Source organism: Patagioenas fasciata, chromosome 1 (assembly GCF_037038585.1).
Source record: "Patagioenas fasciata isolate bPatFas1 chromosome 1, bPatFas1.hap1, whole genome shotgun sequence".
In the NCBI taxonomy this organism is placed as follows: Eukaryota; Metazoa; Chordata; class Aves; order Columbiformes; family Columbidae; genus Patagioenas; species Patagioenas fasciata.
In genome coordinates, this window is record NC_092520.1 from 117,437,834 (window position 1) to 117,461,015 (window position 23,182).

Below are 23,182 nucleotides of genomic sequence, written 5' to 3' on the forward strand. Positions count from 1 at the left end.
CGCTGTTAATCTGGGGCTCTGCAGCAATTTGAAATGTATTTGAAAAGTAGTATTCAAATCCAAACCTGCTGTTAAAATTAGTCTGTGAGAATAGCAGATTTCTGATTTCTTTCCCAATATGAGGGTTTATCTTCCCCAAAAATGCTAGCTGGCATTAAAAAGAAAGCAAAAACTTTTGTAAGTCTTTAGATCCAGTATCCTGCCAGTTACAGTTCTCTACTCCCCATCTTCACAGTGTCAGGATCACAGCTATCACCACATTAGAAACAATCTATCGTGAGGAGAATTTCAAGCTTCTACATCATTAACCGAATGCTGATCATGCATCACAAAGTGTAGGAAGAGTAATTTCATACATTATTAATTGCCTGCAGAGACTGAAAAATTTAAAACAGGTCTTGTCTTTCTGATCTCATGTCTGTTAGGTAAGAGTATGGGAAAAAAATCCAGTCTACCTATATTTGAGTTATACTTCTGTATAAGCAGACTCCCCCTCTTAAAAGTTTGTCCCTGAAGAGTGTTCACCAAAGGAAAAGGCAGAGCTGTGAGTATCACCTCTAAAAAGATAGACCCTTCTACCTACTGCAGGTTTCCTCCCCACTAACTAGAGAGCACAGGAAGAGTCATACACTTGTTATTCTTTTACCACAGCTATACGTCTTGGTCGAGCAATCCAGCAAGCTCGGCTGCCTTCATTGCAGTATGGTAAATGCATTGCTCCATACCTTGCACCCCTTCCGCACATGAGAAATTCAGACCTGGAGGAGTCTCTCACCAACACCTTATTTTATGAGTTTAGCTGATGAAAGTATCTCCAGAAAGTCCAAAGACGAATAGGAATGCAAAGACTTATCTGTGCAGGTAGTTTTTTTCTCTAGAGTTGGCATAAAGGGCAGTGACAAAGACTGTAATATATAAGCCAGATTTTTGAACAAGAGAAAGACTTAAGTATCTATTTTTGTGTATCTGGTACCTTCTCTGAGTGGTACCTTTAGAAAAAAAAAAAAAAAACAACAACAAAACTGAAAAAAGGAGTTTATGCAGTTAAAAGTGCCTATTTCTTTCCTAAATAGTCCCCAAATGACAGTGTACCCTTTCCAGCCAGACATAGCCTTCCCAGGGAAATTTTTTCTAATGAAGGGACGAATTTCCACAAACTGTCTAATGAAAATGCTTATCAGCATGAGTTGATACTGGACAATACACAGGATTTCACCCTTCCTAAGGGTGAAAATTACTCAGATATCCAAAAGTCAGTTTGCCTTCAAGAAGAATGAAAATATGAGAAGCGTTGAATATTGAGCTGGAGGAGAAGAACCCTGTGACTCCTTGCTTGGCGGGTCTGGCTTACATTGCCTGAAATTCCAGGTCAGCATTATCAGGGAACTGCTATGAAAGTGAATTACTTTAAAGCTCCATCACTAGATAGGGACAATACATTAGAGTGATCATGTTAAAAGTTCTAGAGGACCAGCAAGGGAGATGAGATGAGAAGAAAGCTAGCAAAGTAACAAAACAGGGTTGAGGCAGGAAGAGAGATCTAAAGTTTCCTAAAGATAAACCCATCTCAAAAGAGAAAAAATAAAAGTATTTCTTAAATGAATACATCCCTGAAAATAACAAGAAATATCTATTTGTATAGAGGCAAAAAAGAGAAAGAAGGTGGAGTCCAGCAGACAGGGCAGCCTCTGAAGCAGCAATCAAGAGACTCCGGTTCTATTCTTGGCATTTTATTCTTCTGCACTTCTTTTTCCTATCACTTGGTTAGCTAGTAAGGTATCTGCAGATTAGTAGCCGCAAGAGCTGTGTGAATTTCAGAGCGGCAGCAAAACTACCAGTTGTCACCTGGAATGCATAGCTACACTGTCATTAGTTTAGAAATTGTCGTGTCTTGCAGTCTGCTTAAGCTTGGTCTCAGTTATGTATGTACACAGTGACATCAAACCCAACTGCCAAAATTACCTTCTTTGACTCTCAGAATGTCTTTATCAATTAGACAGTGCAATGATATCTCAATTTTTGTGTTGAGAAATCACAGTTATTTCAGAGGAATTCACAATACAAAAATAACTTAAACACTCCCTACAAGACTCCTTATCTCTTTCCAGTATGAATTTTTTTTGTGTCACCCAGCTATCTGTGAGCCTTCGGCAGGATCCTCCTGGAAGTTCTCACTCTCTTTTTTTTCTCTAATCTTGAGTATGATGAATAACACTGAGTCATCATGCATGCCCAGTTCTCTGATTTTTCTCTCATTCTCTGTTCATTATTAGTTTAAACTGAACACTGGCATTCTAATCACCTATTTTTTGAAGTTTCTAATGCAGAAGTTTAAATCTGAGTCAATGTCCCCAAGCTCCCTTTGCAGTCTGTGGAGAGGAATAAACAGTTATAGGACATGATTCATCTCATCTTAAACTAGATTTGTGAAACAGGTCAAATGAATCATTCCTTAGAAGCCCTCTACAGACCTAAGCTTGCTTAAGCGTGAAAGAGAAACAGCCTAGTGTCAGATCTGGGGAAAAAGAAAAAGTAAACTTATGCATCGTAATTCTTGTTGGAGTAGGAAAGGACAATGTCATTGCTACCCAAGGTTATTTATGTTCCCTTACCATAACCCAGGTAACATCCCATGTATAGGTTGACATGAGCCAGGACAAGCAGTTACACTGGCAGACTTGTGTGGAAGGAGCAAAGAGGGGCAGGGATGCGAAGAGATGGTCAGAAACCAGGTTAGCTGTGACTAACCTGGTCCTGAAGCTGCACCACTGGTGGAAGGGGCAACCCTGACCTCTCATGGAACCACCATCCCAGCTGCCTGTTCTTACTGCCTCCCCTCCACCAGCTCTGCTGCCTCTGATACCACACCGGAGAAGAGGCTTTGCTGATCCGTGTGAAGACCGTCTCCAAAGAAAGATAAAAAGAAAAAAAATGGTTGACTGAAGCTGGATCTGAGACCTGCTCAAGCTCGCTGTGTGGGTTCTAGGGCTGACACAGGGGAAAAACCAGAAAATTTCTAGGGTAAAGGACAGTAGAGTTTGCAGAAATACATGTTATGAATAGTTCTTATGTCCAGAGCAAAAGATGTTGCATTCTGCACAGCTCAAAGTTATTCTTGCCTGGAGCTTGGAAATATTATTCCCTTCTTTGCTTTATTTCCTTTGACTCTGCGAGGTTTTTGTCCTTGAAGTACTACAAAGCAGAGACACTATCAGCCTTTCTGTGTTACTTCAGAGGGTGCGGAGCAGAATATTTGCTGAGGTGTTTTTGTGGTAATAACAAAGCTTATTACAAACATAGTTCTTCACACTGGAGGTTTTTATTTTGGTGGTTTTGAAATGGTAAGCAGCTATACTCAGAAAATCCATGCTCTTTTCAGGAAATGTAGCCAATTGGAGAGTTGTTTTGCTATCACATAATGGTTGTCTGGTAATAAAGTTTGCCCATGAATGGAAAATTGATTTCATGTATGACATATCTAGATAGTGTGCTTACAAACAGTCCTATTGGAATTGATTTTTTTCAGATTTCCAAGTATATATTTGGTATTGGCTTACAGAAAGAAGCTTCTGCCTGGCAGGACATGCTAGCTGCATTCTGACTTTTGACTGAAACCTTTGATCCTTGCCAAAAAGTAGCACAGAACATCCTGATCTATTTTTAAAAATCAGTAATGGAAGGTAAAATTTAAATGACTGAGGGCTGCAATTGACCTCACCCAGTTCACATCTCTTGACAATTACGTCCATGAGAGGACAGGAGAAGCCAGGCCTTCATCGACAATGACCAAGTGGCCCAGCACAGTTCTGGGCCACTTCAGGAACTGGGATATCATCAGCCCTGAGCTATTTTGGTCCAAAAGCAGGCTAATTGGATTTGGAGGTTCATTACTGTAGCAAATAAAACAAAAAGTCTGATCTACAGATATTATGGCTACAGGAGTGCCTGTAATTAAGGTAGCCCTGTTCTAGCAGAACACTTTCTGAACAGCCTCTTCCTCACTGAAGCTCATGTTGATTCTCTCTCCAAAATGAATACATTGGGAATGTGAAGGCGTCTTTTTTTGCTGTTGTTTTATAAGGTGATGAAAGTAGACTTTTACATTAAAAATAAATAAGTTACACTTGCTTGTGAACAGTAAGCTCTTCATACAGAAAAGAAATTCTGCAAGTCACGAGGGGAAAAGCTCTAGAGGAGTGCTGGTGCATGTTCTAGTCAGGGTACATGTCTAATAATTTATTCTGAAGGAGAAGGCTGGACCTTTTTTTGTCCTCACTGGTACTTTTTCATATGCATTTATGTGTCCTTGATCATCAAATTATTCCAGTGATTCAGTACTCTAGCTTTTAAGCTATGCAACCTAAGATGCATTGAGAACGTGCAAGTCCAGAGCTGAGAACCTGGAAATATACTTTGCCAAACTATACCAGTTTAAATCAGTTAGTTGGGAACTTAGCCTCTTTTCTAGGAACACTCATCCTCCTATCTTGCTCTGAAGTACATTTTGATTCTGTCAACTTGTAAAAACCTCGCTGACTTTTCTTTAATAGCTTGACTCTGTTTTACTTCCAAAAAGCTCTTTACTTGAGTTTCATTTCTGATGGAAAGTGTCAATATGAGGACACTGTAATGTGTGTGTCATATGTGTGCCATATATTTTGAGGCTTTAAATGAGCTATAAATCACAGTGTAGATCTAAGTCACTATAAGGAGTAAATGTCACCCAAGAAGAAAAAGAAAGATATCTGCAATTCACAAAATATAGTGATGAAATTTAATATAAAAAATCTGATCACCAGGGAGAAAGAGAAAAACAAATCTAAAGGTATATAGAATCATAGAAGCATAGAATAGTTTGGGTTGGAAGATACCTTTAAAGATCATCTAGTCCAACACCACTGCAATGAGGGTAACAATAATATTAAGAGTGTTCTAAACCATCTTCTCTTCTGTCCATAAATGATGAATCTTCAGATGCTCTCTGTGACCTCTTCTGTCACCTTGAGGCAGAGGGAATTCACCTAGGCCTGTCTTCTTGTTTCTTGTTCCTATGGAGGTAAGGAAACCTACTTACCTGCGAACAGGATGAAGGCTGCCTTCCTCAATCCTCAAAAAGAGATATGACAAGCATTTTCACTGCAGCACTGGTGTGGCCATGTCATTTTCCCACCATTTTTCCACAGGGCTATAAATGGGCCTATGAAGAGCCAAAACCATATTTCCTTTCAACCTGTATGAAGGCACACTCTTAGATACTAGAAATGATGACAGAAGGGCTTCCCAAGTTATGCGGTGGGGTAAACCCCAAGTCTTCCCATAGCAAGAAGAGAGGATATCAGAGGACTTAGTCTCTCTACAATCAGAAACCTGGGTGATGAGCACCTGAACTCAGGAGGAGGAGGAAAGAGATGGCATCTGATTTTCAGGAAGCATATGAGGAAATTTTGTACGTATCTGTTCTTGTATTTAATATTCTAAAATAATACCGATCCCTCCCCCTGCCCCTTGCCCTCAATCAATAATCTGGAGGAAATTTCATTCATGGGAAGCTGAGACAACCTTTCTCACCCTGAGAGCTGGCTATGAATCCCACTGCTCTTGTCCTCATGCCAACACCTCTTAATGTTACTCTCTGACAAGTTGATGCCAACATATTTATTTTCAAGCCCTGTCCCGGCTGAACAGAAAATATCAAATATTGTACAGCAAAGCAATACTTGTGTATTTGGAAAACCTAGAGCATGCTATGTCTGTGGGAACTGTGCATATTTAAATAGCATCCTACCTGGTAGTACAATTAGCAGAGTCACTCATGGGTATTTCTATTGCTTGACATGGACTGCCTCCTTTTTGTACTGCTCTTATGTTCCAGTGTTCTGGAAACATGATCTGTGAAGCTGTTCAGGATACTCTCCTGTGCCGAGCTGATATTTTGACAGTAATGGGAGCTGCTAGTAGTGATGGAACTGAAGCACTTCTTGCCCTGGAGTTTTACTTATTTTGATTAACCATTACACAAAAGCTACTGGGTGATTTGTTGAATTTAACAAGTTAAAGGATCACTGGACTAGGCCACGCACTTCAGTTGTGGAAGTTGAAGGTAGCTAAGTCAGATGGCTCAGTTTCCAAGAAAAAATTTCTTTGTTATTTTACTCTTCCACCTTTGAGAGAAAAAGCATCTCTCAGAAAGCTAAAGTCTTTTTTCCCTGTTTCTCTTACTACAGTAGGTTAAAACTACATGATTAAGAAATGATGCCATAAAATGCCTTTTCTTACAATAGCTCTTTGAACAGACATTGTTCAAACCATCCTGAGGAAGAAAAAAAAAAACCATGAATTGCTAATATTTGCATGAATTACTAATATTTGTTTGTGTCATGAGCACCAATGCAGAGCGCTTCTTTCACTGAATAGGCTGGAGGATGACACACAGAGTCTGTTCACAGAGTGTAACATCAGGCATAGGAACCTAATCTCTTTAGATTGTGTTTAAAGATAGTGGCACGAGAATGAGTGACTCAGAGAAGGAGCAGCTGAATTTAGGTGCTCTCACTTGTGTGCTGGAAGGCCATAGACAAACTAATCTAACTGAAGTTCTGAGTGTATCTTTTAATGACCGTCTCCAAACCGTATGTCTTTAAATATGCTCACTATTTTGATCCATGACAGTGGACTCACACACTTTGCCAGATGGACATGTTCCATCTGCCTTTTTCTTCAATGGCATATCACAAGCATCAGTGTGAGCAGTAAATCTGTGCTAGGGTTAGCCATGGTTTATTAATTCTATGAATAGTCTGTGAAAGAAAAAGTGATCTGAAGAAGTGCCACAAAATTGTTCAGACTAATAAAGGAGAGCGGGAAAGACTGGAGGGGAACTTGTAAGATGCACAACAGGCAACAGCCAACATTTTGGTCTACAGTCACATAAGTAAAATAGTTTGAAGGATTACGAGCCAGTGTTCTGCAAATTGTCACCATAACCACAGCTGGAATTAAGGGTCAACCAGTACCATATATATGATTGCACATACTAGTTTTTTCTGTGCATTAATCAATGTTTAATTCCTGTGAATGCTGGCTGCTAATGCAGAATGGGGGAGACTCCAGAATACCTGTGGTGTATAATAGGAGCCAGAGAGGTCATCAAGTGCACAAGGCCAGGAGCATGGCATGAATAGGAGATGCTGTGTTTGCTGCATTTATGATGACTGTCTCTCATTATGCAGCTCAATAGGCAATTGACTGGTACACGCCTTATTTACCTGTAGGTTTTTGTTTGTTTTTGTTTTCCTAGAAGTCCTTTTAAAGTAACCACCTTATAATCCTGAATAGCATGCAATATTCTGTCATCATGCATGTCTGAGCAAAGCTTGCATTCCAGCCCTTGTGTTAGTCCAAGGCAATGTAGGAAAATTCTGTTAAGAGGAGTCGTGTTCTGGCAATGAAGACTTGTGTGTTTCCATACATACCCAGTTTGCAGACTGAATAAGCTTAGGTTTGTTTAGCAACCTACAAGTGCTTTTTCATTTTCCACTCACAGTGTTGTCATGTAATGGGCACAGTTTTGAGCTCAGCTGGTCAGAATTTCCAGAAGTTCTTTCCCTTCCTTTGGCAGCCCTGTTTTGGTTCAGAACAACTTTTGGGTTGACTGGAAGATGTGTAAGCAGATGAGCAGAACTTGCTGAGAAAGATTAGTAGATTCTGGGACACTTTACTTTTGGGAGAGGATCACAGGAGAAGGGAGATACCAAGCTTGTCTCTAGACTGGACCAGCCAAAACCACTGTTTATTAGTGTCAGCAAGGACATTGCAGTGAAAAAAAATAAGAAGGATCCAGTCAGTCCTGCTTTATGTCTTCTCCTTCTCATAGTTCATGCTTTTTTCTCTCCTGGGGTTTGTTCCACTTGATTTCCACCTACTACCTTGCTGACAGAGCTGCTCTAGCTCTGCATTGCAGCATCTATCAGATGGTAGATATTTGCCTCATTAAGAGCACTTTCTTATAAACAACATCTCCATTTCACTGTCCAGGTGCTCAGAAGCATTCCCACTTCTTTCAAGAGTAGAGCAACATTTGTCCTTGCTGCTGTGCAGATGACAAACTATGACTCCGCGAGGGAGAGCAGCAAACGATAGGGCAAATTCCTCAGTGACCCCTGCAGAGATACGGCAACCAGAGAATAATACTTCTGTGTGGAGCTTTTGCAACACATTTTTGAGCATGAATATGTGACTACTGAGCACCATTTTATATTATCTTGTCTAGGAACTGTTCTTCATGCTTTGGTGGAGAAGTAACTCTTCCTGCTGATTATCTTCGGATACTGTATAGGTGGGTGGCAAATGAGAACAGGCAAGGCAATCTATTCTGTAGTCTTCTTTCCACCATAAACTATGAGTTCTCAGTTCCCTGTCATACTGGGCAAAGTGGCAGCTTTCCCTGAAATGGATCCCCTGCTTGTGTTTCTAATACAAAACAAGAAAGTGAAAGCATGACAGAAAACTGCTTTGGCATGAATAATACAAGAAAGTCGACTCTGATTTATGATTTCTGCTGAAGTGGAGTTGTAGCTGTCCATAATAATTTCAAAATGATGAGTGGAATGCAGAAAAAGTGATAGGTGGTAGATGGCCTCCATCTCATCTTAATCTGATCTAAAGCCCAAACATTGCATTTTCTTGTGAGCTGATCAGTAACTATCTCAGAAGTTACAGTCCCTGATCATTCACTGCAATATCTGTCCATTCCTCTGAATTTTCCTTCCATAGCAGACCAGAATTCCAGTTTCATGCTTTTTGTGCCTCTGTGATACAGATACAGAAGAAATGTGCAACCAGAGTCAACTGGGATGGTATGAAAAGCAAAAGATGGGAACTCCAGATGTTAAAAAGAAAGGTGTGCCAATAGCATGAAGAAGCAGATGGACAGTAATGGAGAAACTGACCTGAAGGGCGACATTTGGAGGAGCGTGAGCACTCGGGGACTGTGTCAGGCTCTCCTAATGCTGGGGCTCCTGTGAGGCTCGTGGTGTCAGAAAGCTCTCCAGGAGCCACCAGCTGCCTGTCCTTCAAGTCCTGTAACTGCAGTTAGTAAAACCAAGTGAGTGGAGGGTGCACAGAGCAGCAAGAGGCACTGAGGTGTGCAGATGCTCAGTGGTGTCATGTGTGTTCAGGCAGCACAGATGGTGGGATCCGTACAGCCTCATGGAGGAGTAGTCTGCAAAACATCACATCCAGTTCTCTGTTTCTGAAAAGATGCTGCACCAGGCGGATACACATTTGAAAGAAAGCAATTAGGCAAAGCAGCAATTGTAGCACCATCATATACATATCTATTCATATGCGAATAGTGGCATAAGTAACTCTGTCTTTTGGGAAATTATACTCCTTTCATATTTTATTAGCTAATAACTTTCTGACAACTGAGTCATCAAATTGCAATAAAATAATAGTAAAATATTTTACCAGTGAATATGTTAGCTAGTGTCTGACAATTATGTACTCACTTGCTTTCATTGGAAATATTATTCAGGTAAGAACAAGGAATATATCCACAAGAAGAAAGAAATATGGACATCTATGCCATTCTAGAAATACATGAAAGCAGGGGGAACTATAGGAGTAGGACAGAAAACAGGGGATAGAGTTAGAAAATAGAGTATTTAAGTAGCATTAGCTGCAGATATTCTATATGTAGATTTAATTCCCCGTTTTTGTTTTTAATGGCATTCAGCAAATCAAAGGAATCAGTTAGTTTTTAAAATGTATTATTAAACTCAAAAGCATAATGACCACTATTATCAATTATTAGGTACTTGAATAATTTGAAGTCTAATGGCAGAGAAACCAAAAAGTTAAGAAGTAACATATCTAAATATTAATTTTGGCAAACATTTCTGTTTGCTTGTTATTATTGCACATATTTATTCTTTTCACTCATACCTATTCCATACAGAAAACCTTTTACCATCATTGTTTCTGAAGAGTGATTCAAGTCAAATAGCTAGTTCAGGTTTGGTCATTTGCTCACATTATTAAACACTAGTCATTATTAATTAAGACATTTGAAAAAATAGCTTGCTAAGTGTATTTGTGAATGCGTTGAAATATTCTCAGAACTAACCACTATCCTTAGCTTCTGGATGTGTAATTCTTCAGTACACTGCTATCAAATTGAAACACTTGGACCATGGGACAAAGAAGAAAGTGAGTTTCTGTTCACGTCCCTGCTCCTAAGGCAGCATGTGACTTGGAGCCGTGTTTTGGCACCTTTTCTTGAGTGGAACAGCACCTCAGTTGGCATGGCACTCATGCCAGTGCAACCAGCTCCCCGGTAATGAGCCGCCATGCATGAATAAGCACAAACAAGGACTTTGGCCATTAATGTTTCTGCCCTGCGAGCAAAAAGAAGTTTGGAGTTTGATTTGTTTGTTTGTTTTCTTTTCCAAAGCACATTCTGATCTTTTGATGGCAAGTGCTGTACAAATACTGAATATGATGACACGCTTCCTAAGTAAACAAGTAAATAAGCTTAGTAATGATAGCCTTGGCCTAGTATGGCATTACTGTGGGCACTGTACAGTCATAATGAAGGACAGCAGTTGCTCTGCAAAACCACAAAATTAAGAGAGGGGAGATCAGACAGACACAGCAAAAAGTTAATTCCCGGTGCCTGGGCACACTGGTTAGCTAGCCACCATTGTAGCTGGCAATGCAGAAAAGGACAATTTTGAGGTCACATGAGGAGAGAGATTAAAATTTAGCTCAGTGAATGTTCTCAGGGGTCTGCTTTCCTTGCACATATAGTGTCATTAGCAAAGTCCAGGAGAGTCAATAATGTTGCCAAGGTCCATACAGATGGTGAAGAAGTGGTTGGACCTTGCACTGTGCCACAAAATACTGCAGCTAAGGAAAGTCCAATGCCTTCTGTACCAAGGTGAATATTTTGTATTAAAAGGGGCTCCTCCATTGGCAGTGTGAGCAGCTGCCTCCTATGAAGCTGGTCATGCTTTCCCGAATCTCTGTCCTTGGTGAGCTGCTTGGAGAAGCAGAGCAACAGCGAAGTCACCAGAAAGCTCCGCTAAGGTCTTTTCTCCATTTGTTGTTGCACTAGTTGCTAATAAGTTAGTACAACCAGGTTTTGTTTATCTGAGCGATTACAGTGCTGTTCATGTGGTTTTATATAGCTGCTAGGCCACAAGATGAATGACCTGAACAGCTCTCTTCTTTTACAGGAGTTAATAAGTTTTACATTTCCTTACCACCTCCAGCTGCAGGACATTAGTGAAATTAGACAATATTGCAGACCTCCTAAAACTCAATAGGGAGCTCAAGAAGTGGTCCAGTGTTATTCATGGGTCAGTGTCATTGAAATGGTATGACTTCATAGGTATGATTTCATAGCCTTTAAAAAATATATATGTATATTAACACTATCTTAAAACTAGAATCTATTTTTTTTTTTTTAATGGAAAAGGCCACTGAGAAATTTATATAAATTTACTAAGACAATTTCAGAGGCCTAATACTACCTAGGTTCAAAATATATAAGGATTATTAAAGTCCTATGTTGTGTAAAACTGAAGGAACTGTTCTTCTGTAAAGGATTTTAATAACAGCCGTGATTGTCTTTTGTTATTTAGCTTGCTGTTGTGCCTGCAGGCCTTCCTAAATGCTTATTGTACAGACACACTATAAAGAGGCATTATAGCTCACAGCCTCGGTTCTGACAGGGTGAAACAGTTTGGTGAACATCACTGATGGAACGGAGAAAAGAGTAACAGGAAAGTTCTCTTATTGCAGCCTGTGTTGGAGCTTGATTAGCCAATAGGTTGATGTTCTTGTCAGAAATGCTTTCTTCAGCATATGTGAAGAACTGTATATCTTTATTTTTTCTTTTAAAGGCTGTCTCTTTCATAGGAAAAGGTGGGAGAAGCCATGTGCAAGGAAGAGGGGTGGCTGTTCCTTCCCATGGAGCACAGGGGAGCAACCTTTGGGCTGCAAGGTGGGGGGGCGGAGGGGAGTGGGGAAAACACAGTGAGGACCTGGAGCCCCAGTCCTCAACTTTGGTGACCAAACCCATCCTGGGTACTCGTGTCTATGTAGAGGTTGCTACAGCTCAGGAAATCTGGGAGTTTGTTGAAATCAAACCAGACAGTGTGGACTAGGACTCCCCCTGCAAGGATGCAGTGAGCAAGAAGACCATCCTTTATACAACCTTCACCTTTCTTTCTGCTGGACTTAGTCACTGGAGGTTTCTCAGTACTATCTGACTTTCTAAAGTTGAAACACCTTTTTGTCTTCCTTAGAAAATTGACTTTATAGAAGAGGTTCAGGCAAATCCAACCCAGAGCCCAATTGTACAAGGTCTGGCTGTGGTGGAGTTGATGACATCTACCTGGCTTGGAGTCCCACCATGACATGTAGCAAGCCAGGAGAATAACATCTGTGCTAGAGACTCACATTTTCTTGCTTAAAATGTAGTTAGTGCTGAAACAAACCAAAAGCCTGGCATGCAATATATATACATTCTAAAAGGCTAAAACAAGTGGATGAGGTCTCACTTTTCTTTCTTTTTCTCCTTTGCAGAATTTATAAAGAATTTGAATTTTTTGTATGGGGATAGACACTGCTGTTGAGGGGAACACCTCTTGTTTTCACATCATAACGCAGGTCGTGGCTGTCATGCAAGGCAGGGCAACTGATGAAGAAGTGCTGAGAGAGTCAGGAGGTGAAAGCTGAACAACAGGAACAGAATTTTCAGACTTGATGGGTTTAAAATTATTGGGGGATTTAAGTAACATTTTTGTTTTAATTAATTAACTTATTTTGTAGAGTTCTTGTGAAGGTCAATGGCTAATGCTTTGGACAAAGGATGCTTTTGTTAGAGACCCGTTTTCTTAGAAATAAAAACATACCGGTGTTAAATATATTTTGAGATACTGACACCCTGCCCCTTGACCAACATCATTAGCATAGGCTGACTGATGACCCCCTGCCACCCTGCATGTTGACTGACATGGGCAGCGCGGACAGGATGCTACCCACAGTATCCGTGTGAGGTGTGATGCCCTCAAGTCGCACTGTCATTGCTGGAGCCAAGAGGTGCTGTGACTCTTATCTGCCTTCAAAAGGCATTTACGTGACTGGTTGTTGGTGCCAGGTGACCCGGACACCAAGTGTCCCTGGATGTCCACTGGAGGTATGGCATCATGTATGATGCCATGTTTGCTATCAGTGATCAGGTGAGTCACTGTATAAGCATGCTGTTGCTCATCTTTCATACTGCCTCAATAAATCTTTGCTTTGTAATGTGTTGTCAGACTCCATCACTGTTCAAACCACTGACACTGAGAAGATAATCTGGAAAAAACATGGGGTGGTATATCTGGCGTTAGAAACACAGAGAAATATTGTGGTACTCCATGTGACTTCTGTTCTCCCCATTTGATTTCTAACTGCCATGTCATGATCATCTCAACTCTGAAGAGCTGTAGCCACTCTTCCTAAATGGTAGCAGTAGAGAAAACATCAGGACTGGAACATATTTGCTGCATTTGATACCTTTCTTCACCTCCTGGCCGCAGCAGTTTAAAAATAGAAAGGAAAGAAGGAAGGAGAAAGAAGGAACTTCTGAGACCAGTTTCACCCATAATTTTCAAAAGCCTGGTTTATGTTTAGAATCTTTTCTTTCCTGGTGAAATTATCACAGGAGTTCTTGTAGATGTCTGTAAGTGTGTTTTCATATCATCGTAACTGACTTAACTCTGTTTTTGTTCATCTCCTTTTCTTTCCCAGTGGAGTTTTTATACTGTGATTTGGCTTCCATGAAGTCTATACGGCAATTTGTGCAGCAGTTTAGAGCAAAGAATTGTCCACTTCATGTGCTGGTGAATAATGGTGAGTTCTGTTTTTTTCTTCACATATCCGCAGGGGAAGATGTGACAAATGGGACTCTCATCTATCACTTCAAGTTTCAATTCAATTATCTGAACCATATGGCAGGTTACAATATGGCTGCATTAACAGAGATGTTTTTTGAGCAGTTAAATTGCATTTTTTTTGATAGATTGTCAGCTGAGCAGACTGAAATCTTTAGTGCGACCCCTGCTTATGATGTTGTTGCAAGTCCTGTTCCTTTGCTGTTTTTTTTTAACTCTCCAGCACTAAAAGTCATGCAACTGCACAAGAATCCAAGCATCCTTAATTTAAAAAAAAAAAAAAAAGAAAAGTGAAAGTTGTACTTTATGTTTGTAGAAAACCTGTCCTTTCACCTTTATTTGCTTTCTCTCTCCCTATATTTTCCCTGTATGAACACCTGCATTTATTGTAGCTGCCTGGTGAGCTGAGTTCAGGTGTTAATCCATCTGAAGTATAATCTAGAAGCGATGTTGGAGCAGTCACAGCTTAGATCAAGGTGCTACTGGAAAACTGTTCACAAAGCTGTGTCCTTAGTGGCCAGGGAACAAATTAAAAGGACAACATTTATCTTTCATTCATACAATTATCAAGTGAATCTCATTACTCTTAGGGATTTTAACTTTTGTTATTCACCCACTTGCCTTTTAATTATGTTTTACAGCCATAGTATTTTTGGAAACCAATAAGTATAATATTTTTTCTCCAAAAACTCTGCATGGTCTGCCTGGACTTTCCTACAGGGGAATTTTCGCAACTGTTTTACTAGGGGGAAAACAGCGATAATTTAGGCTTCTTTTAGAAGTTTTCTGCTGTTCTATGCTGCTGTTCTTGTTTTCCGAATTATTTGCATGGTTTTTTGTTAAGGCATCCCAAAGAACATTTTCTGTTTTTCTGTGCACCCTTCAGTCCTATTGAAGGCAAATGTTCTGTAAATAAATGAATTTGTTACATTTGTTGATGCCTTAAAGAGTTCTCAGTAACAAAAGAAAATATTGCAATAAAAATTCAAGAGTATTTTATTTCTCAATTGATATGAAACATTCATGAAATCTTCAATTAAATGTTCATTTTTATTTGGTTAGTCAAAAGAACCGAGCCTACCATTATTACTTTAATTGTATGATAATTAAAGATAGTGGATATTTAATCCTGGTTACCAAATCCTTTCAATTTTACATGCCTGCTTCTGAAGATGCAGAGTAAAAACTGTTACAGAGATGAGAACAACAACATTTGAAAAAACATCATTTTGTGGAAAAAATACTTTGGAGATCTATGCACCCATCAGGCATCCACTGCCCTCCACCAGTTGTATGCATGAGCAAAGCCAGGACTGCAGCACGGGATTGGGGGCAGCTTGGGGAGGAACTGATGGGTCTGAAGCAAACGCACAGCTGGGAAACCCTCTTGAATAAAGGATTTTGTTCTGCCCTGGCTGCTGCTCAAGCAGGATGGATGAAAACTCCAGTTAAATATGTCATCTTAATCAAGAAACAAAGTTATATGTAAACAGATCTCCTAATGTGCCTAATACTATATGAAACCAAAGAGTGTATGCCCTAAGCTTTGAAGAAAGATGCTTGAGACTAATATAATGTTTGCCTGAATCAGTCTATATTTTCATGACCTTAAAGAAGGGCATTTGATTTGACTTCCGCTTGGTTACCAAAGACAGTTGGTAAAAGAAATCTGTCGTTTGAGAAAATCCTGTTAGAAACTACAATGAAGTGAATGGTCCAACTCTACTTTTTGCTGCATCTTTAACAGAATCACAGAAATGATCACATCTAAAGCTGCTGTAAAGCCTCCTCTATAATTAGGTTAGTCTCTAACACTACCTGGCAAGTCACCAGCCTCCACTTCTGAAAGCTTTTTCTTGCATTGTTTTTTAGTTCATTTTGTTTACTCTTGTAAGTAATCTGTAGCATTTAGTTTTGTTACTAGTTTCATAGTGAAAACCCGAGTGATTTCTTGGTACACATGAGAAAAATAAACTTACCCAGTGGAGAAATGGCCTGATGCAAAAACCTTTGAACAGCTGCTCTTGGCTTTCTATCAGCGTCAGGCACATCCAAGACAAATGCTGATGTTTGGTCTCACTGGTAGGCTTTTCCTTTTCCCATCCTCTTTCCTTTTTTCATTTCTTCTCTCTTTTTTTTTTTTCTTTTCAATTTTTTTTAACGAGGAAGATACAGTCCATCATGGACTGCAGGGATGGAGGCACTACTGACTCAAAAACCTCATCACAGTTGCCAGCTCCACTGCCTTCATTGCTTGACGTCATGGACACAAGCTTGGGTGCCTGGAAGGAGACAATACTTGCAATATTTGAGTGTCTGATGGGAATGAGCTGTTTGGCATATTGTCAGTGAGTGTGTTTGCTTCCTGTCAGAAAACTTGGTTGTCAACAGGAAGGCATTTTTCATGACCAATAGATGTCTTGCAGAACATCTCACGATGATATGGTTGATTTTCTTATATCTCAGTGTATGCATCTAGAATAGTAGGTTTCTTGGTATCACCTAGTACTTTTTTATTTCTTACAGATATTGAAGCTCTAGAAGTCTTGATATGAAGAGGTATTTTTATTTTTTAAGATGTGAGGAAGAGCCTGTGGCTCAGGCATCTGTGTAGTTAATTTGTATGCAGGCATATACTTTTAAGAGTCTGACCCAAAGTCTGTTTGCTTTAATGGAAAGTCTCCATTAGGTTTTGAAAATCAGACTTTGTATGGGTCCCATGACTTCTTATTCAGGCCATCAGCAACCTAATAAGAATTTTCCTCTCTATCTTCGGAGGACCAAGAATTCTATTATCAAGGACTGTACCCCTTTATTACATTTAATGTAAAAATGCCAAGAAAAACTACATTGCATTTTTTTTTCCATGATATACTAGTATTATTTAATTGCTTTAAATAAAAATATTTTAAACTGATTGATATAATCATGTCTATATGTTAGTGATCTTTCCACATCTTATCTCCATGAATATGTATCCTGTATGTATGCGAAGGTATATGGTATTTGTTGTGGGCTTGTGCAAACTTATCAAAAAGCCAAAGATTTCAAGATGAATTGGGGAGAGTTCTAACATTGTACAGGAATGCAAACTATGAAATTGACGTTGAAATATTATTACAGGCAGATGATTTGGCATTAATTACTGTCTAGGTAAATAATTGATGTTACATGTCTCACTTAAGGTCATTATGAAATTCAGCAGTTTTCCAGGTCACTGGTCATTTTTTAAAAAATGTATCTCCATCACTTACTCTCCATCACTTATCTAGCTCAAGGTTCGAATTGGAAATTAAACTAATATTAAAATACTGAGTTTCAAAGTATTCTTCTAGAGCTAGACACCCAGGTCTCACAAAAATTTCTGTAAGGTTTAGGTATCCACCTAATTCAGGCACTTTGAGAAGCCTTACATGAACATTTAGGGTGTTCAAAATGGAGATTAGTGTACTAGCATCATCTTCTCTCTTTTTGTTATTGCTGATTTTAGCATATACATTTAACTTTCTAATTTCTAATTTAAAAGGAAAAAAATGGTTGAATGCACGCATTATTTCAGCTGACAAATAAAGGCCTGTTTTTCCATTACTATGCTTTCTACATCAGTAACGTGCATGCTCAGCTCTTGTTTTTTTAAATAAACAAAACATATTAAAGATGCAAATAGACTATTACATAAACTTAAAAAAATTATGTGCCAGTGCTAAAAAGAGAAAAATGCTATGACACAGAAAACAAACTATTTTTCTTTGGAAAAAAAAGTAGCTAGATAGTTGAACTATGAGCCACAGAAAGATGGATGCAGTAAAAGCACTTTAGAAAACTTAATCTGACAGAAGGTCAGAAGAATATGTCTTCTAGTCTGCTAATTAGCAATTGGGTGCCAATTTTTTTGTTTTGTTTTTGAAAGGAACTGTGTCTTTGTACAGCTCAAAAACGTTTAGCAAATTACAGCATGTACACTAGTGTAACTATTTAATGCATTCATTAAAATGGTATTGCTGTTAAGACACAATAGAAAGTCTGCTATCTTCCTGTGGCTGCAAAATGGACAGTGAGTAAAACGCTTCATTAAATTCCATGAGCAGTACCCACCGTTTCATGCCAGAGATGTTTTTTCTAACTTGAAGTCAGTAATTTTGTCTGTGTGCTAGAAACGCTTCTCAGCACCTTGTAGTTAATGTTTTTACTTTTGTGTTGTCTACAGTACTTAGTGATATTTAAACCAAGAGAGCTAACACCAGAATCACAACATCTTCAGTGACAACAAAATGCCTACAGATACTAAATTTGCATGGTCTAACTCATTAACAATGAAATACCAACTGCCTTCTCTGTTGCAGTTAATTGAATGGTTTGATTTTGCCTACAGATTGGGAAAGGAGGGTGGGGGAAATGATGAGGATATTTAATATATTTCTTGGCATGCACACAAACACAAATAAATAACTTAGAGATTTCAGGATGTTATTAACCTATAGGTAGACAGATTACAGTTAATATATTTCAAGTTGAAGCCTATCTAAGCCAATTTAAAATCAATATTTCTGAACTGCTGGCTAATTCAGAGCTTCGTAGTTTGTATTTCATGGATCATCTGAGAAATCTCAGTCTCTTGATAGAATGACCAAGTCTCTATAAGCTTCCCTCTTTAGTTCCTAGGGCATAACGAAAGCTGTATTAGTAGGTAATTATGTGAAATATATATTTTTTTGTGTGTTATCTACACACAGTTTAGCCATGTGCAGCCCAGTCATAATCATTTGCAGGGAGCCATTTGTGTAGCCCCATAGATGCTGTCACAGTGCATCAGGTATTAAATTATTCTTGTGTTTCAGTATTTGCAGGATCAGATCTTCAGAAGAAGTGTGAGGTTTGGGGACTGGGAACAAGTGGATATATCAAAACCATACAGTTTTATAGCTACCTACCTATTCATATCTGTTATTGATTAGTTAGGTTTTACAACAGTTACATCATCACAGTAGGATCTACAAGAAGATCCTGTCCCACTGGATTAGGTAACAATGAGCTCCCCTCTGTAGCATCTGCAGGTTACACAGACTATAAGATGAGAAGGAGAGAAACCCCAGAGAAGTGGAAATTCACTGGAGAAGGCTCAAGGAAAAGTTAGCAAGGAAGGTTGCTCTTGTCTCCAGCGGAACTCAGATATCATAAAAAATAATGCCCCTCCTCCAGCCACACAGAAAGGCTCTGGTGAACTCCCAATCTGATATCTCATGAATCTTGTTCCATTGTCTTGATTACAGCATCGTGTTTCATCTTTGTCCTTCCTCAAAGACAAATCAGAGCAATACGTAAGCAGAGCTGAGATGCAAAAGGTGTAGAGGGACAGGGAGAAAGAGAGAGGAGGACAAGTAGAAGGGCAAGTGCCCATTTACCTGTACGTAATGGGTGATAGGTTCTAGACATCATGGGAGAACTGGGCCTCTGAGTGATGTCTAGAGCTGGAAAAGGAAATATAGTTTGTCCATTAGCTTATAATGGATATTCCATGGATGATGGGTAAAACTAGAAGATTCATAAGGACACTAAGATATAGCATTAATGTGTTCCAAAATATGAATATGCTCTCAGAGCCATATATTTTGAAGATGCTCAGTGCATGATAGATGCCATTTACTGAGCTTTTTCAGAGGAAGTGATCTTTATAAAAGAGATGACTGGAAAGTATGAGGAGGCTGACTGATCACACACTGTTCTTTACAGGTATTAGGTGCCTTGGCTACTAGAAGTAACTTGTCTGGGCACATGTGTCAGAGCTCCATGACACTGCTGGCAGTATCCAACCCAGCCTGTTCAGAGCAATCGAGGATTATGCAATGCCAAAATTTACCCAGCGCCCAGATTTTTAGCGGCAGTCATCAACTAGAGTTTTTATTACACTTGACTAGCATTGTTGTCTGCCAGATTGATAAGTATCCTATAAAAATATATCAGATTTCTTATAAAAGGTTGATTTTTATTAGAAGAACTAATAAGTTGGAAGAGTAACTTTAGGCTACTTCTGACTTTCAAACTGTAAGGATTTCATTCATGAAAATCCTGACTTCTGTTTGATTCTATCTTTGTCTTTCTAATTATTTCCAAAGCTTTTTCTGTCTCTGTGATATAAGCACTTTGTGAAAAGGGAAATATCTCAGGCTCCACATGCTGCAGGTTCTTGACCCATTTGCTTTTATGTCCTGAATGTGAGTGTTTTATCAGTGGAAGACAGATACAAAATTCAGCTATTGATGGATTAGGAAACCCAACTGGTTCTACTTAAGTGTGTGGAACATTTGCCACTGGCTTTTCTGAGAGGCAGGAATGAGCCATGTTTTATTTTTACCTAATCCTTTCATAGCTTTTAGGTAAAACTATTTTTTATACAAATTACAAAACAAGCTACTTTACTTCTAAGAGAATTTCTGATTGAATTAAAAGGCTGTGACTGACTTTCCTATTTTCTGATTGTGAGTGGGATAAGTCACCATTGTGCCAACCATACGATTAGTGAGAATGTTTTTTTTCAAGCCAGACCCAATTATGAATGCTCTGATTTATTTTAGTGTGAAAACAAAACCTCAGTTGTGGATCATATTTTCTTTTTTTAACTGATGCATTTTCCAGGGAACTAGCCTGTGCTTTGTGTGTTCCCTACATAGCAGTGTGACACTGAATCAGATAGTGAATCTGTTTTTAAGGAGCTGTTGCAGCCTGTTAAGTGTTGTGCTGAACCTACCAAGATTTGATTGTTGTTCTCATAGTCCTTAAATGTGAGTTGTCTGCAATTCTTTTCTATTTTTTCTTTAACCTACTGATAAACTAAGAGTTTGTCTTCAGTGGAAAGATGCTTTGCTTTATCTTCTCTGGCACAGCTAATAGAGTTCACTTCTCCCTTGTGAGCATTATAGGTAGGTCTGGGAGGACTAGCAGTTGATATTACTCGATTTTCAGTTCTTTACTAGTTAGCCAAACTTTTAATATTTGGGCTAAGAGTTTTCATGCCAAGCATTTGCCTAAGGCTAATTTATTTTTTATTTAAAGATAAAAGAGTTCATCTGTTTCCAAGGATGGTAAGAAAAACATCTTGGAGTGGTGTTTTGTTTTTTTTTTTTTTTTTAAATTTATCCTTTTAACGTCAAAAATTATGGCAAGTTTCTTTAGAAACGCTCTGGTGTTATCACAGTTTGGAATGTGAACTCACATGCCAGCAAGATGCTGCCTTTGTGTCAGAGGCAGATGCACCTTTTGCCACCCATGGAATATTATCACACTGGGTTGAGTCAGAAGCCTGTTAAGCACTGCAGTCTGAAAAATAATCTTTTGTACTTTAATCACTAAATATTTTGCCCGTACCAAGCATGTCCTTAGTCAAGACTAAGCAGGTCTTTCTGCTGGAATCACAGCCTCAAGCTGTGGTGGGAAGTACTGTGTGCAGGCAAAGCCACTGGCAGCAAGGCTGGGCATCAGTGTCCCCTCTGCTCCCTGTGGCTGTCTCTGAGCTGGGGTGGAGATGTGCACTGTGGCTCACTTAACCATTACCTGCATGGTAATTTTCTGTCCCATGAAAAGCAGACTATGGAGTCAGGAGAGGCGGATGGGAGGTGATGAGTGTCTGGGGTTTACCTCGATATACACTTGAAATGTGACTGGAGCTGGAACGTGATTTCAGCACTCTCAGGACCTAAACGGAGGGGACGTATCTGGTGACCTCAATTGGCTAGTGACCTCATCTCTCTGGAAGAGCTGGCTCTTGCATTTTTAGGCATAGTGACAAAATCCTGTGGCATGAAAAAGGAAGAAGCCTGGTTTGCATGGAGATGGGACAAGACCGTAACTTCCATATTGGGACCAGACTCTTTTCAGTGGTGTTCAATGATAGGATGAGGGGCAGCGGGCACAGACTGAGGCATAGAAGGTTCCATCTAAACATGAAGAGAAACTTCTTTACTTTGAGGGTGACAGAGCATTGGAACAGGCTGCTCCTTTTCTGAAGACATTCAAAACCTGCCTGAACACACTCCTGTGCGATCTGCTCTGGGTCAACCTGCTTTATCAGGTGGGTTGAACTAGAGGTCCAACTCCAGAGGTCCCTTCTAACCCCAAATATTCTGTGTGATTCCAAGAGATGTAGGTACAAGAAGCCTTGGTGTAGAGAACTGAAATAAAAGAGAGGTGTCTGAGGTTGGTGAGCCAGGGGTGAGCCAGTAGAAGGTGAAAAGCTGATGCAAGGAAACAGTACTGTCATATGCCAACCATTAGAATGGGGGAAATATTTATAGAAATACATTTGAGTTTGCTGATTGAAAGAATTTTTAATATATTTAAAATATGAATGTTGCATATATTGTTGCTCAGTATCAGGAAATTCATAGGAGAGCAAATATGGGGAGAGGGAGCTGGGGTGGATAATGATGATGAAGAGAGGCATTAGGCAGGTTTGAATGGTAAGGAGAGGTCTCAGTCAGAGTTTGCAAGTCCTTAGACACCACATAATTCATAAGGATTGAGTCCTTATCTTGAGGACTAGAGTTTCTGTGGTGCACAAACTGATTGAACATTTTCTTGCAGTGTGGGATTTCTTGACTGATTTTTTTTTTTTTGTGAGTTTACCGACATTTAACAGATACTAGAATTATACCCCCTAGTGGGGATGTGATTGAAACCTCTCTCTTCTGTCTGGCCACTGACTTTGCCATAACTTGTACAAATTAATTCTCATCTACTCCTGTGTCACCTCTTGTTACTGAAGAGGGAGTGGGGAAGCTAGTGGGAGCCTCAGAGACATGGATCATGGCTCAGTAAGGAAACCAGCCTCAGGAGCGAGGGAAGGGTGAGCCAGGCATGACTGGCAGATGCCTGCAGGACACACAGTGAGATCTCTTGAGATTCAGACACAAAGGAGCTGGAGTGGCTGGGTAAGAAAATTAGGGAGAATGAACCTACTGTTTGCAGGGTAGCAGAGAGGCAGATTAAGTTGATATGCATGTCTGGGGCTGAGCCTCTCCCGTCCTTCCTGCACGGATGCTGTTCCATGATAAGATCAGTGTCAGGTCACCAAATTTTGGGGGTAGCCGGGGGAGGGGACGGCAGCCCAGAGCTTTGGCTGGAAAGCAGCACACCATTCTTGTCTTCACCAGGCCTGTGCATTTTGACTGGCACAGGGAGTTGGGGAAGTTATTAGGAAGCCAGAATGCCAAAATGGCAACAGGTGGTTCAGAGCCCCTTGCAAG

The 23,182-nt window shown here is 39.7% G+C and overlaps 1 protein-coding gene across 1 annotated transcript in view; it reads left to right on the forward strand.

Annotated features, from left to right (window-relative positions):
• DHRSX (dehydrogenase/reductase X-linked) overlaps positions 1-23,182 on the forward strand; it is a 167,597-nt gene that overhangs the window by 91,426 nt on the left and 52,989 nt on the right. Inside the window, exon 4 of the mRNA XM_065855771.2 lies at positions 13,801-13,902. Coding sequence (XP_065711843.1) covers positions 13,801-13,902 — 102 coding nt within the window. The remainder of the gene's footprint in view (positions 1-13,800; positions 13,903-23,182) is intronic.